The sequence below is a fragment of the Leucopleurus acutus genome (genome assembly GCF_964270905.1).
Source record: "Leucopleurus acutus genome assembly, chromosome: 8".
Classification (NCBI taxonomy): Eukaryota; Metazoa; Chordata; class Mammalia; order Artiodactyla; family Delphinidae; genus Leucopleurus; species Leucopleurus acutus.
This window is the reverse complement of record NC_139151.1, coordinates 24,829,322-24,846,374: the sequence shown is the minus strand read 5'-3', so window position 1 is coordinate 24,846,374 and position 17,053 is coordinate 24,829,322. Positions and strand designations below refer to the sequence as shown.

At 36.8% G+C, this 17,053-nt stretch overlaps 1 protein-coding gene across 4 annotated transcripts in view; it reads left to right on the top strand.

Moving 5' to 3' along the window:
* ATM (ATM serine/threonine kinase) overlaps positions 1-17,053 on the top strand; it is a 139,948-nt gene that overhangs the window by 12,096 nt on the left and 110,799 nt on the right. For 3 of the 4 annotated variants that reach the window (XM_082844506.1, XM_082844507.1, XM_082844508.1), the window contains 4 exons: positions 9,387-9,552; positions 10,201-10,439; positions 12,072-12,235; positions 16,879-17,048. In XM_082844506.1, the coding sequence (XP_082700632.1) occupies positions 9,387-9,552; positions 10,201-10,439; positions 12,072-12,235; positions 16,879-17,048 (739 nt within the window). Of the gene's footprint in view, positions 1-9,386; positions 9,553-10,200; positions 10,440-12,071; positions 12,236-16,878; positions 17,049-17,053 lie in introns of those variants that run through there. The other variant, XM_082844509.1, reaches the window with a different exon arrangement.

The following is a 17,053-nucleotide window of genomic DNA, read 5'->3' as shown; positions in this document are numbered from 1 at the left end:
ATTTTTGCATATACAATTCAGTGGCATTAAGTATATTCACATTGTTATGCAACCATCACAACTCATTTCCAGAACTTTTTTCATCTTCCAAACTGAAACTCTGTACCCATTAAACGGGAACTTCCCCTGCTCCCCACCTCCAGCTCTTGGCAGCCATTCTACTTTCTGTCTCTGAATTTGACTACCCTAGTACCTCCTGTAAGTGAAATTGTACAGTGTTTGTCCTTTTCTGAATGGCTTATTTCACTTAGCATAATGTATAAGGTTCATCCATGTTGTAGTATATGTCAGAGTTTTCTTCCTTTTTAAGTCTGAATAATATTCCATTGTATGTGTATACTACATTTTGTTTGTCCATTCATCTGTCATTGGACCCTTGGATTGTTTCTACATTTGGATATTGTGAATAACTCTACTATGAACATGGTATACACATAGCTCTTTGAGTCCTTGCTTTCAATTGGGTATATATTCAGAAGTGGAATTACTGCATCATACGGTAATTCTGTGTTTCATTTTTTGAGTACCCACCATACTGTTTTCCACAAGGGCTACACCATTTTACATTTTCATCAGCAATGCACAAGTGTTCCAATTTCTCCACACCTTCACCAACGCTTTTTTTTTTTTTAAAGCCACTGGTATTACTTTATCACAAAGAATTCAGTTCTTTCCCTGAATTTTCACAAGCACACCATAATCTAGTAATAAAGCACCTCCCCATCCCCAGTTTTGCTTATTTCCCAAACTGATTTTGGCTGATAGCTTCCTCTCTAATACGGTTATCACTTAAAAAACACAAACATTCAAAACTAAAGATACAGTGGATTACTAACTGTAACCTTAGCAAGCCTACATGGATTGTTTGCTACCAAATATTACAGTAATTTTACAGTGATCACAAAAAGTCATTAGGTTCTCCTTATTACAATGACGACGAAAAGTAAAAACTCTTGCTGTTTCTAATACTTATCACAAAGAAGAGATGTGCTTTTAAGGCAGGAAGTAACACAAAATTCCTTTAGAAGTCATTGCATTTTCACTTTGCTCAAGTTTTAAACTGCAAAACCTCAGTGGAAAAAAATGTTGCAAACCCAGAAGAGTACATCTCACCATCTTAAGTGCACTCCAAAATCTCAAGCTTACTTTAAAAGCCCACAATATGGGTATTTAAAGTCTTTTCGAAGACCTCTCCCAAATACCACACATCTTCAGATAAACCACGTAAGGAGCTTGAAAGCAGTGAAGGATGTTAACCTGCTGATGCAAATTTCTGACACCAATCTTTCAAGCCACCAATAACCAGGTCTTAGTTACCTTTTCAGTCCTCCCCATCTTGCAGCAAAGCAATTTTGCTTTTCCCCCTGCACTTAGCAGAGTTCTAAGCATTTTAGAAAGTTTCCAAGTGACTTTTTTTTTTGCTTCCAAGCGATAATTTAACTAGCATTAACAATTTACTATTAACCAGTATTTTCTTGGCCCATGAGCTCTATATAATTCCCCAGAGCTCTGCCTACTGATCTTTTCAGAGAATTCCCTTTAACCCACATTCCCTACCACTCCCACCCTCTACAACCCACACCTAACCACAACCCTCCCCCCTTCTCCCTTTCTTCACGCCCACCCCTCCCAGCACCTGTGGTAGGCTTTTCCCTCCCCACCACCCCTCACCTCAGGGTCCTCCCATTTGAACACTAAAATTACTCTGAAATCTGATCAAGTAAAATCGAAGTTAAAAAACACATAGAGCAAGATGAATCAAAGATCACTATCGGTACCCTGACCACTCCCTTCTTAGTAGGAATGCCCAAACTAGACCTGCCATTTCTATCATAATTGGGGCATGACCAACTCGTACCTCCAGCACAGTACAATGACCCCCCTCAATTTGCCAGTTGGCTCATTTAAGTATTTGCCTAAGGCATTTCAATCTTGAACACTTTCCCAACACACAGATTATATCATCACACTAAGAATTCCTCCGACCAATGCACAGGAAGGCGGGCGGGTAGATGAGAGGGTCACTGGGATGCATCTGCAAGCTCCATCTACAAGGCAGCACTCTGTGTTGTGGCATCGTGTTAAAATGTTCTACAGCTTACGAGTCCTCTGGGAGCAAGGTTCGTAGCACAAAACTAGTACAACAGAAGGCTGAAATTAGAAGATGCAGCATCTGAAAACCTCTACCCCAGAACAGGACAGGTGCCTGGTGGCATTCACGTGCCCAGAGATCGCTGCTCCCGGATTACACACTCAAAGCAACTCATCTGCTGAAGGCCCCGGATGCATCTGCTTTGGAATTTTAAAGATTGCCCCCTCATAAGCTCATCTGAAAACGTTAAAGGATGGTCTCCTGAATGAATACAGGGCTTCCTGAGCAAGGCCTGGAAACAGGACAATGGGGAACTCCTCCTCCTAAGCCTCTGGAAATTCAATCTGTAGACATCAATTTAGGCGGGCTCTCTCCTCCTCCAGGGTCTCCCCTCCTGCACTGCTACGACTCACACTGGACAGGGGCTCCATTTCTCCTGCTGCCATCAGCTTGCCATGATGAACACAGATTACCAGAAGCAATGTTTTAAGTGAAGGGGTAACCTCGAGAGAGTTAAGAGGGAGGAGGAGGGGCAGAGTGAGGTCACAGAAGAGGTAAGCATGGAACCTAGAGGAAAAGTCTAAAGGGGTGCACTGCCACCGCCCTGGGCCAGAACTGTCAGCCCCGCGAAGCTAATTTCAGTTTCCACAACACCAGACCTCATCCCCAGGCGGGTTCACAACCCTCTGTACAGGAGCGGCGCCCTCCTAGAGGTCAGGCTCCCCTTCTCCAGCAAGCAGCTGCGACAGCCAGGCCTGGGTGTTGTCCTCCCCCCGGGTTACTGTGGGCACTTCTGACGCAGCTCTTCCCAGCACAGTTCCCTCAACATCTAGTCTCCCCTTCAACCTTCCTTCTCCTGGCACCCCCACCCCCCCAGTCCCATCTAACTCTGCCATCTCCCCCACCTGTCCCCTGAGACCCTAAACTGGCCACCTCCTCCCCCAGAACTAAGCACAGGCCCCCTGCCCTCCCTGTCGCTAACTCCTCAACACTTCTTTTTCTTTCTCTCTTTTTTTGATAATAGCCATCCTAATGTAAATGTGTATGAAGTGGTGTCTCATTGTGATTTTGATTTGCATTTCCTTAATGACTGGTGATGTTGAACTTTTCATGTGCTTATTGTCCATTTGTATATCATCTTTGGACAAAAGTCTATTCAAATCTTTTGCCCAGTTTTTAATCGGGTTGTTTGTTTTTTGTTGGATTGTAGGAGTTCTTTATGTATTCTATATTAATTCCTTATCAGATACATGGTTTGGAAATATTTTCTCCCATTCCATGGGATGCCTTTACCTCTGATGATAGTGTCCTTTGATGCACAAAAGGTTTTGCTTTGATGAATACAGTCTATCTATTTTTTTCTTTTGTTGCCTGTGCTTTTGGGGTCATTTCCAACAAATTATTGCCAATCCAATGTTATGAAACTTTCCCCGTGTTTTCTTCTAAGAGATTTATAGTTTTTCCTCCAATATGATTTTGATTAGGAGTAGTGAGAAGAGACATCCTTCCTTGTCCTGTTCCTGGTTTTAGGGGGAAATATTCAGTGTTTGATCATTAGCATATTAGCTATTTTTAAATAATTAATTAATTAATTAATTTTGGGCTGCGTTGGGTCTTCATTGCTGCACGTGGGCTTTCTCTAGTTGCAGCGAGCGGGGGTTACTCTTTGCTCCAGTGTGCGGGTTTCTCATTGTGGTGGCTTCTCTTGTTGTGGAGCACGGGCTGCAGGCGAATGGGCTTCAGTAATTGTGGCTTGTGGGCTCAGTAGTTGTGGCTCACGGGCTCTAGAGCACAGGCTCAGTAGTTACGGCACACGGGCTTAGTTGCTCCATGGCATGTGGGATCTTCCCGGACCAGGGCTCGAACCCATGACCCCTGCATTGGCAGGTGGATTCTTATATGCTGTGCCACCAGGGAAGTTCAGCATATTAGCTGTTAATACAGGTTGAGGACATTCCCTTCTATTCTGGTTGCTCATGGTTTTTTATCATGAATGGATATTGAATGGATATGAATTGAATTTTTTTCTGTATATATTGAGATAATCATGTTTTTTGTTTGGTTTTTTTTTTTTTGCGGTACACGGGCCTCTCACTGCTGTGGCCTCTCCCATTGCGGAGCACAGGCTCCGGACGCGCAGGCTCAGCGGCCATGGCTCACGGGCCTAGCCGCTCCGCGGCATGTGGGATCTTCCTGGACCGGGACACGAACCCGTGTCGCCTGCATCGGCAGGTGGACTCTCAACCACTGCGCCACCAGGGAAGCCCAACCATGGGTTTTTTTGTCTTTAGTTTATTGGTATGGTGAATTTTGTTGATCAGTTTTTCACAGGTTGAGTCAACCTTGTGTTTCTGGGATATACCCTATTAGGGCATGATGTATTATCCATTTTGTATGTTACTGGATTGAATTTGGAGGTGGTGGTGGTTGTAAGGTTTTTAATTATGAATTCAATTTCTTTAATAGATGCAGGATTATTTAGGTTACATATTTTCAGTGACCTTTGGAATTTGTTTCTTTAAGAATTTGTTCATTTCATATAAGTTGTTGAACGTATGAGTGTAAAGTTGTTCTTGAACATTATTGTCTCATTATCCTTTTAATGTGCTTAGGCTCTGTAGTGGTATTGCCTCTTTCATTACTGAGTCTGATCTTATAATTATTAGTTCCTTACTTCTGATTGTTTTGGATTTCATTTCTTCTCTGGTTTCTTAAGCTTAGATCATTGATTTGAGAGCTTCTTTCCAAATATGTGCATTTAATGTAATAAGTTTTTCTCTAAACACTACTTTAGTCACATCTCACAAATGTTGACAATGTTGTTTTTTCTTTTTCTTCAGTTCAAAATATGTTCTAGGTTTTTTTGAGGGTTTCCCTTTGACCCTGGATTATTTGGAAGTATGTTGTTTAATTCCCATTCATTTGGGGTAATTCTCCTGTTTTGTTTTCCTTTTGTGGTTTAATGTTATGGTCAGAGACCATGCTTTTTATAACCAAAATTATTTATAACTGTTATGATTTCTTTTATGATCAAGGATAAGGTCTAACTTGGTGAGTGTTCCATATGCATTTGAAAAGAATGTGTATCTGCTATTGTTGGATGAATTATTCTATACATGGCAGTTAGAGTCAGTTGGTTGATGGTGTTCAGTTGTATAACAAACTGGTGTGAAAGCATGAGTGACAAGTGAGAAAACGGATTAACAAATACAACATTTTCAAAAGTTTTGGTTACAAGGGGAAGGGAAAGGGGGGTCCTATTAAAGAAGAGAGTGATTGAAGTATATATACATGTAATCAGAAGGATTCAGTGAAGAGAGAGTAGTTGAATACACAGGAAAATTGCTCATGTATGTTTTCTGAGAAGAAGGGATTCCAAAGCCAGAGCCCTAAGATTGTCCTAAGGAAGAAAATAGTTTTTCTAATTAGGTAGAAAGGAAGAAAAGTTAAAAACCTTCAGTTGCTTTCTTGTATAACTAATATAAAATATGGACTTCCCTTCAGGTCTTGGAAGTGCTACGTAGTTTTGCTTCTGCCTATCTCTCTGACCTTAAAGCCCACCCCATCCTTCTAATTTCTATGCTCTTGCTACAGTGGCCTTTATTCAGATTCTCTAACCCAGTGATTTTCAAACTTTTTTTTAATAGACTTTATTTTTTTAGAGCAGTTTTAGATTCACAGCAGAATTGGGCAGAAAGTACAGAGTTCCCATATATCCCCTGACCTCACACGTGCACAGCAACATCCAGCACCAAAGCGGTACATTTGTTTCCGTCAGTGAACCTACGCTGACACCTCATATCACTCAAAGTCCATAGTTTACACTGTCACTCTTGGTATTGTACATTCTATAGCTTTTGAGAAATGTATAATGATATGTGTCCACCATTATTGTATCATAGAGAATAGTTTCACTGCCCTGAAAATCCTCTGTGCTCTGCCTATTTATTCCTCTCTCCACCTTGATCCCTAGCAACCACTGATCTTTTTAACTGTCTCTATAGTTTTGCCTTTTCCAAAATGTCATATAGTTGGAATCATACAGTATATAGTATTTTCAGAGGGGCTTCTTTCATTTAGTAATTTGCATTTAAAGTTCTTCCATGTCTTTTCATGGCTCGATAGCTCATTTCTTTTTAGCACTGAATAATATTTCACTGTCTGGATTTACCACAGTTTAATTATCCATTCACTTACTGAAAGACATGTTGATTGCTTGCAAGTTTTGGAGATTATGAAAGAAAATGCTATAAACATCTGTGTACAGATAAGTTTTCAACTCATTTGGGTAAATGCTGAGGAGCGTGATTGCTGGATCATATGGTAAAAGTATGTTTAGTTTTTTAAGAAACTGCCAAACTGTCTTCCAGAGTGGCCATTGTCGATTTCTATATTAAAAATCAGTAAAGCATAATTTTTGTAATTAGTTTTAATTAAAAAATAGGAGCGCTAATATTTTCTTCTGACATAGCTATGGATCATCTCACACACTCCTGTTTAGAAGGTATAAGCTCTTTCTTACCTGTGGCATTTGTTCTTTTTTTCAGAGGCTACCCTTTGTATGGCCTGTTTTTTCTTGTCCTTCAAGTCTCAGTTTAAATGTCACGGCCATTTTCTGATTGCTTTTCCTAATTTCTTCCTCTCTTTTTATTTTCTACTGTGGTACTCTTTCCTTCATAGTACTTTTGTGAAAATAAATGACACGCTTCTAAATAATTCATGGGTGGAAAGAAAATTCTCAAGGCATGTTTAAAACTGAATGAAAATGAAAATTACAACATATCAAAATTTGTGGAATGTAGCTAAAGTTATGTTGAGAGGGTAATTTATAGCATTAAATGCCTACATTAGAAAAGAGGAAAGATATCAAATTAATAATCTTAGCCTCCATCTCAAGAAACTAGAAAAACAAACAAATCCAAAGACTTCAAGCAGAAGATAAGAACAGAAATCGATGAAAACAAAACAGTAAAGGAAAATTATTGAAACAAAAAGCTGATTCTTTGAAAACATCAAAATCTAGACCCTCTAGCAAGAGTGAGTAAGGTAAAGAAAGACACAAATTATTGATATTAGGAATTAAATGGGATATAATTGCAGATTCCACAGATACTGAAAGAATAGTAAGGGAATGCTATAAACAACTCTACACATATAAATTTGATGACTGAAAATAAATGGAACAATTCCTTAAAACCACACACTATCAAAACTTACCCAGTATGAAATAGGTAATCTGTATACTTCTGTAATGAGTAAAGAAATCAAATCTGTAATTTAAAACTTTTCATTAAAAAATTGGGAACAAGACAAGGGTATTCACTGTCACCACTCCTCTTCAACATCGTACTGGAGGTCCTAGCTAGGGCAGTTAGGCAAGAAAAGGATAATTGGCATACAGATTGGAAAGGAAGAAATAAAACTTCACATTTGTAGATGATATGGCTGTCTATGTGTAAAATTCCAAGGAATCTACATTTAATGATGTCTTTTGGGGTTTTATTTTATTTTAACTCCAGAAACTCCTTTTAAAAACAAATTTATTGAAGAATAGTTGATTTACAATGTTGTGTTAATTTCTGCTATACAGCAAAGTGACTTGGTCGTACATATATACATTCTTTTTCATATTCTTTGCGTTATGGTTTATCACAGGATATTGAACATAGTTCCCTGTGCTATACAGTAGGACCTTGTTGTTTATCCATCCTATATATAAAAGTTTGCATCTGCTAATCTCAAACTCCCAATACTTCCCTCCCCTACACCTCCCTCCACTTTGACAACCACAAGTGTGTTCTTTATGTCTGTGAGTCTGCAGAAACTGCTTTTTAATATCATGCTGTTTTGCTATCTGCTCTTTGAGCTTTTTTTGTGTTGAATTCATGGAGAAAGGGAATTCATTTGGAGGCATGCACTGCCGCCGTTTTTGGAGAAGTAGGACTCTTTTGTTGAATGTCTTATACTAGCTTTTTTTTTTACCCACTTACTAGAGGAATATGTTGGATTCTGTGAGAACTGGGATAATTTCCCCAAGTAAAATAAAAGCCCTGAAAGTTGAGATTTAATCAGAGACAGAGAGTTGCATTGTTGGCTTTTCCTGTTTCAGCACTTTGCTCTTGCCAAGTAATAAGAAGGAAATGCTAAAGATAACACCTCCTGTTTTTCTGTCTCCAAATTTGTGTGTGTTAATTCATGTTTTTACCATTATTTAGGTATTGCATGTAGTGAAAAAACTTTGGGAAGCACTTGTGTAGAGTTCTATAAAGTCAGATATGATAGGAATCATTTTTCTTACTACTTGATGTTTGAGGTTTTTATATTGTCCTTATTCTTTTGAATTCAACATTTCTGACTTTAAGCTATTTCTGCAGAATTATTTGACATATACAGTTGAAATTATTCTTAAGTCACTTTGCTAACTGAGGACTTCCTAATTATCTCTTTATGGGAAGAAAATCCTGCCTTAGCAACTTTGCTTTTCATTGTGTTGGGAGATAATTCTCAATGCATTTCACGTTTCTGCATGTCATGTCAAAGACATGACACTGACTATTCTTTTCCAGACTGTTTTTTAAAGTATGTACAGTGAGCCTTGGAATATAGAGATGACAGAGATGATGGCCTCCTCCAGAACAAAGGACAGGTTTGCTTGCAGCTCATTGCTTGGGATATCTCTCCTGTATGGTAGCTCATCATTTGAACTGTGTCACTTGTCCCTCTTCACATTGCTTTTGAGATTGAGGAATTTATGCAAAAATGAAGGTACTCTGGCTACTCTCATTGCTGTGAGAAATAAATTGTCCTCTTTCTCTGATCAGGAATTTCATGTCTTCTGCCAACATCCGTGAAACTGGCATTCTAATTTGTTGGGTTACAAATAGCGTAAAGTCTCAGATTTTTCACAGTTCTTGACACACTTTACATACATTATTAATCAAATAGCACTAAGACAAAACAAAACAAAACTGTGGAGAGTACACTGTCAAGTGCTTTGTTAGGCCTAGCTGAAGGAATTTAGGAATAGAGAAGTTAAGTAGCTTATCTGAGATCTGGCTCTTAAACTGGTGTTCACATACTCTGCTGCCTGTAGTTCCTGTCTTGAAGGCAGTTTAATTTATAAAAATAAATATTGATGGAATGCTCTTACTGTAGTAAGTATAAATTAATATAATTTTTAATCTTTTGTCTGTGGGATTATTGAAATTTAAATTGAATTTTGACATCTAAGTTAAATGTTTCGATAGTTTTCTTTTTAAAAACATAACTAACATTTTTTTTTTTTTTTTTTAAGAATTGTTCTCTGTGTACTTCCAGCTGTATCTTAAACCTTCACAAGACATTAATAGAGTTTTGGTGGCTAGAATAATTGAAGCTGTGACCAAAGGATGCTGTTCGCAGACTGATGGATTAAATTCCAAATTTTTGGATTTTTTTTCTAAGGCTATTCAGCATGCAAGGTAATCTAATCTGTTTTTGTTTTGTATTGGAAATCCATTTGATCTTTTTGCAAGACTGTGTTTTAGATTGAGTAACTAAATTTTACCAACTTGAAAACATCATTGGCCGATTATAGTAGAACTAGTGGATTCCCAAGGAAAGTGTTAGGTCCAGCACTTCCTGAATATCCAATATGCAGAACATGTAATGATGTTCTAGATCTGTCTTGCTTTTTTAATAACAGGAAAAGCTATATGGCCTCTAAATATTTTTATTTTCCTGAATTTTGAAGATAGTTGTAATGTGCTAAGAATAAAATGAAATAGGAATATATTTTGGAAATATCAGTATCTTATATTTGTGTGGCATTACCCAATTTATAATGTGAAATATTTTATAAATGGTAAGTATTACAAATTAGTTTTATATAATTTTAGACAGTGTTTCAGCAGCAGGGAGAGCTAACAGAGTGATCTCCCAATGCCGAATAGGAACTATTTTTTGTTGTTGCTAAGTAGTGCTGCTGTGATTTTTCTGAATAATTCTGAAAGTAAGGCTACTATTATTTGAAAATCAGAACTTTTTTTCTTTCAGCACGCAACTTCATTACTGTCTTCAGTTTCTGCATTTTCCCCTGTTATATTAAGTCTGTTTATTTTCTGTTACAGACAAGAAAAGAGCTCTGCAGGTCTAAATCATATCTTAGCAGCATTTATTATTTTCCTCAAGACTTTGGCTGTTAACTTTCGAATTCGAGTATGTGAATTAGGAGATGAAATTCTTCCTACCTTACTTTATATCTGGACTCAACATAGACTTAATGATTCCTTAAAAGAAGTAATTATTGAGTTATTTCAACTACAAATTTATATCCATCATCCAAAGGGAGCCAAAACTCAAGAAAAAGGTATAAAGAAAGTTTTCGCTATTTTGAATTTGCTTCTTCATTGAAATATAGAGGGTTAAGTATGAAATCTGTATGTTATAGGAGGTTATGACCTTCCTCTGGATTGCTTTGCTTGGTAATAGTGTCAGTCATGAGGATATTTTTCACACTTTTTTTTTTTTAATTTGAAGCTATGGTAGGTAGCAAATCATATCATGCCTTACCATTTGTTTAGTACAATGCTACGTTTTGTGAGGAATACAAACAAATATGAGACACTATTCCCTCTAGGAGCTGATTATGCAGCAATAATTAGGTGCTAAGAGGTGTGATGCAGACTGTAGGAGTAAAAGAATTTAGAGAAGACAGGATCTTGTTTACCTACATATTGCTTTTATTAGAAAATAAAATAGATAAATGTGGATTGAACCAGCCAGATTAGTCAGTTCCCAAGGAAGATAAATACATATTTGCTAGGGAAACCAGAAATGAATGACTTATCCTCCCTTCATTCATTTATGTTTGTCTTTCACCAAAAGAGTATTGCATGGATGATGTAGCTCCATTCAGTAGACAGGAACTTTACTGGGTGGAACTGGAATTGAATGAGTTCTCTCATGCTTAGGCTATGTTTTGAATCTGGCTTGTACTAGCCTTTGGACCAATTCATCATGGCTAGTGTAATGACCTTATTAAGGACATTAATTGAATAGTAGCTAAAATAGAGGAACACTGTTTGTAGCCACTTTTTATCAAAAGCAGCTGTGTATGTTTCATGGGCTCTTCTAGTATGTATAGTTAGATGTATTTGTAGCCCATGAAACCACTGGAGGTGAAAGAATGGTGGCTTTCCTTAGTTTTTCATCTTTCACATAGCTCTCACCAGAATGAAAATCAGGCTTATTAAGAGATGGTGAGACATGTTTAGGGTTTTAGTTAAGTGCATGTTTAGGATCAATTGAAAATTGGCAGATGATGAGGCTGTCAGAAACACGAATATAGTTTTAGTATACATTAATAGACTTTATTAGGTTCTTTAATAGATTAATTAAATTCATTAATAGATTTTAAATAGGTTCTTCGTTTTGTGGGAGGAAACAGCCCCATTGTTCCCCATACTCGTTAGATCGTGGTTGGGAATATTATGCTTACCAGAGTTTGTAGAGTCATCATTTTAAGAGGGACATAAGTTGACTGGAGTGTGTCTAGGGAAAGATGACTGGGATGATGATAAGTCTGGATAACATGTTATTTGTACACTCGTTGAAGGAACTGGTAGTGTTTTTCTCTTAAAGACATACAAAGAAGTTGGTCCTTACGTATAAGAGGGACAGTATTAATTTGCTTTGGGGGAGAGAAGAAATTAAAGTTTGATTGAGATTTTGATTGAATTGGTTAGAGATAGATGAGAATATGGAAGAATTTTATAAGAAATACAGTTAACTGAGTGTGAAATGTGTGAAATGGACATCATTATGAAGTAGAGCTTGTAAGGATATTGTCAGAAGAGCCATTAGTACTAAATAGGCTGGACCAGATATCTTCTAATGTTTCCACCTTAACAGCTGAATAGTTTTGTGGGAGTTGGCAGTGCAAATGGATTGTATGTATAAATTATATTTTAATTTAATTAATTATTTTTTAAAATTACAGGTGCCTATGCATCAAGAAAGTGGAAGAGTATCTTATACAATGTATATGATCTGCTAGTTAATGAAATAAGTCATATAGGAAGCAGAGGGAAATATTCTTCAGGATCTCGTAATATTGCTGTCAAGGAAAACTTGATTGAATTGATGGCAGATATTTGTCACCAGGTATAGTAGATCTTGTCACATTTTGAAATTTCTCATTCTCCTTTTATTGGCCTGTAAAAAGCGTGTAAAATTACTCGGTACATGTAACTATTCCTTTCTAAACACCATAAATATTTAGCATTGCCCTTCTAACTTAAGAGGTAACTATCTTGCAAATATAAACTTAGGGAAAACTGATGATGAACTTTTCCATTCTTAAGAAAACTGTCTACAAGCAATAAGATTATCCTAACCCTATGTGTTTTCTTTCTTTGTTTTTTTCCTGATTTAGAAATCACATGACATAAAATTCATTATTTTAAAGGGTGTAATTCAGTGGTTTTTAGCATTTTCACTCTGTTGTGCAACCATCACCACTAATTCCAGAGCATTTCCATCACTGCCAAAACATACTTTGTACCTATTAGCAGTCAGCCTCAATTCCCTGCTTCCAGTTCCTAGCAACCAGCCACTAATCTACTTTCTGCCTCTGTGGATTTGCCTGTTTTGGACATTTCATATAAATTGGATCATACGATGTGTGGTCTTTTGTGTCTGGCTTCTTTCACTAAGCATAATGTTTTCAAGGTTCTTCCATGTCATACCATGAATAAGTATTTCATTCTTTTTTATCGCTGAGTAATATTCAGTTGTAGGGATATATTACATTTTGTTTACCCATTCATCAGTTGATGGCTTAATGTTTCTTTTTTTCTCCATAGAAGAAATTTTAAAATTTATGCAATTTTTAAAGGTTATACTCCATTTACAGTTATTGCAAAATATTGTCTATATTCCCTGTGTTGTACAATACATCCTTACAATAAACTCCCACTCATAGTTTGTTACCCCCCATCCCCCACTGGTAACCACTGGTTTGTTCTCTGTATCTGTGAGTCTGCATCTTTTTTGTTATATTCACTAATTTGTTGTGTTTTTTAGATTCCACATGTAAGTGATATCATACAGTATTTGTCTTTCTCTGTCTGACTTATTTCACTTAGCATAACGCCCTCCAAGTCTATCCGTGTTGCTGCAAATGGCAGAACTTCTTTCTTTTTTTATGGCTGAGTAGTAGTCTTTTGTGTGTGTGTGCATGTGTATATATATATACATATGTATATACACTCACCAATCTTTATCCATTCATCTCTTGATGGACACTGAAGTTGCTTCCATATCTTGGCAATTGATGCTGCTGTGAACATTGGGTGCATGTACCTTTTTGAATTAGTGGTTTTGGTTTTTTTGGATATATACCCAGGAGAATTTTACTGGGTCATATGGTAATTTTTTTTTTTTTTCATATGGTAATTTTAATTTTTGAGAAACCTCCATAGTGTTTTCCACATTAGCTGCACCAATTTACAGTCCCCCCAACAGTGTATGAGGGATCCCTTTTCTCCGCATCCTTGCCACTGTTTTTTATTTGTGTTCTTTTTGATGATAATCATGATAACCATTCTGACAGGTGTGAAGTGATATTATGGTTTTGATTTGCATTTTCCTGATGATTAGCATGTTGAGCATTCTTTCATGTGCCTGTTGGTCATCTTCGTTTCCTCTTTGGAAAAAATGTATGTTCAGGTCTTCTGCCCATTTTTTAATAATGTTGTTTGTTTGTTTTGATGTTGAGCTGTATGAGCTGTTTATATGTGTGAATATTAACCCCTTATAGGTCATATTATTTGCCAACATTTTCTCCCATTCAGTAGGTTGTCTTTTCATTCACTGGATAGTTTCTTTTGCTGTGCAAAAGCTTGTGAGTTTAATTGGGTCCCATTTGCTTATTTTTGCTTTTATTTCCTTTTCTTTAGGATATGAATCCAAAAAAGTATTGCTATGACTTACGTCAGAGGGTGTTCTGCCTGTGTTTTCATCTAGGAGTTTTACAGTATTCAGTCTTACATTTATGTCTTTAATTCATTTTATTTTTGTATATGGTATAAGAGGACATTCTAATTTCATTCTTTTACATGTAGCTGTCCAGTTTTCCCAGCAACACTTATTGAAGAGACTGTCTTTTCTCCATTGTATATTCTTGCCTCCTTTGTCATAGATTAATTGACCATAAGTGCATGCGTTTATTTCTGGACTCTCTATCCTGTTCCATTGATCTATGTGTCTGTTTTTGTGCCAGTACCACACTGTTTTGATTACTGTAGCTTTGTAGTCTTTATAGTCTGAAGTCAGGGAGTGTGATTCTTCCAGCTCTGTTCTTCTTTCTCAAGACTGTTTTGGCTATTTGGGGTCTTTTGTGTTTCCATACAAATTTTAAAGTTATTTGTTCTGGTTCTGTGAAAAATGCCATTGGTATTTTGATAGGGATTGCATTGAATCTGTAGATTGCCTTAAGTAATATGGTCATTTTAACAATGTTGATTCTTCCAATCCAAGAACACAGTATATCTTTCCATCTGTTTGTGTCGTCTTCAGTTTCTTTCATCACAGTCTTACGGTTTTCCAAGGACAGGTCTTTTGTCTCCTGTAGGCAAAAGGTTTATTCTAGGTATTTTATTCTTTTTAATGCAAGGTAAATGGGATTGTTTCCTTAATTTCTCTTTCTGGTAGCTCGTTAGTGTGTAGAATTGCAACAGATTTCTGTATATTAATTTTGTATCCTGCGACTTTACTTAGTTCATTGATGAGCTCTAGTAGTTTTCTGGTAGCATCTTTAGGGTTTTCTATGTATAGTATCATGTCATCTGCAAACAGTGACAGTTTTATTTCTTCTTTTCCAATTTGGATTCCTTTTATTTCTTTTTCTTCTCTGATTGCTGTGGCTAGGACTTCCAAAACTGTTGAAGAAAAGTGGCAAGAGTGGACATCCTTGTCTTGTTCCTGATCTTAGAGGAAATACGTTCAGCTTTTCACCATTAAGTATGATGTTAGCTGTGGGTTTGTTATATATGGACTTTATTATGCTGAGGTATATTCCCTCTGTGCTTGCTTTCTGGAAAGTTTTTATTATAAATGGATGTTGAATTTTATCAAAAACTTTTTTGTATCTATTGAGATGATCATTTGGTTTTTATTTTTCAGTTTGTTAATGTGCTATATCATATTGATTGATTTGCAAATATTGAGAAATCCTTGCATCCCTGGGATAAATCCCACATGATCCTACTTTTTTAATATAAATTTATTTTTATTTATTTATTTGTTTATGGCTGTGTTGGGTCTTCGTTGCTGCGTGCAGGCTTTCTCTAGTTACGGAGAATGGGGGCTACTCTGCGTTGCGGTGCGTGGGCTTCTCATTGTGGTCGCTTCTCTTGTTGCGGAGCACAGGTTCTAGGCGCACGGGCTTCAGTAGTTTTCGCTCACAAGCTCTAGAGCACAGGCTCGGTAGTTGTGGCACATGGGCTTAGTTGCTCCGCAGCATGTGGGATCTTCCCGGACCAGGGCTTGAACCCGTGTCCCCTGCATTGGCAGGTGGATTCTTAACCACTGCGCCACCAGGGAAGTCCCAGGTATGATCCTTTTACTGTATTGTTGGATTCGTTTTGCTAGTATTTTGTTGAGGATGTTTTCATCTATGTTCATCAGTGATATTGGCCTATAATTTTCTTTTTTTGTGATATCTTTGTCTGGTTTTGATATCAGGGTGATGCTGGCCTCATAGTTCAGAATTGTTCCTTCCTCTGCAGTTTTGTGGAATAGTTTGAGGATAGGTGTTAAGTCTCTAAATGTTTGTAAAGTTTACCTGTGAAGCCATCTGTTGCTGGACTTTTGTTTGTTGGGAGTTTTAAAATTACTGATTCAATTTCATTACTGGTTATTGGTCTGTTCACATTTTCTATTTCTTCCTGGTTCAGTCTTGGGAGATTGTACCTTTCTAAGAATTTGTCTGTTTCTTCTAGGTTGTCCACTTTATTGGCATATAGCTGTTTGTTGTAGTCTCTTATGATCCTTTGTAGTTCTGTGGTGTCAGTTTTAACTTCTTTTTCGTTTCTGATTATATTGATTTGGGCCCTCTCCCTTTTTTTTCTTGATGAGTCTGCCTAAAGGCTTATCAATTTTGTTTATCTTTTCGAAGAACCAGCTTTTAGTTTCATTGATCTTTTCTATTATTTTTTCAGTCTCTATTTCATTTGTCTAAAACCTATGCGACACATCAAAAGCAGTTCTAAGAGGGAAGTTTGACCTCAGAAAACAAGAAAAATCTCAAATGAACAACCTAACCTTACATCTAAAGGAGGTAGAGAAAGAACAAATGAAACCCAAAGTTAGTAGAAGGAAAGAAATCATAAAGATCAGAGCAGAAGTAAATGAAATAGAGACAATGTTTCTTAAGTAAAACTTTTCCCCAGAGATTTGGTTACCATCCATTTCACATGTGAAATATTTTCTTAACACTAAGTTTATGATTTAATATCTTTGAAAATAGAGGTTTTTGCTTTACTTTTAGATGTTTTGGTGCTTTTAGTAAAGTTTCTCAGGAACTAAAACTAATAACTTACTTGGTAATATCTGCTTTCTAGAGAGCCATTATTGTCTGCAAAATGTTTGTCACCATATTTTCATATTCATATATTTCTGTAGTTTATTACTCTTGCTTTATGACTAACCTGTATCTTCATCTAAGAAGGAACATTTTTTCCTAATGAACTATTAGAAACAATAGCAGTATTAAAAAAATAGGTTTTCCTTTTGTTGTTTTACAGGTTTTTAATGAAGATACTAGATCTTTGGAGATTTCTCAGTCTTACACAACCACACAAAGAGAACTTAGTGATTACAATGCACCTTGCAAAAAGAAGAAAATAGAATTAGGCTGGGAAGTAATAAAAGATCATCTTCAGAAGTCACAGAATGATTTTAACATTGTGCCTTGGTAAA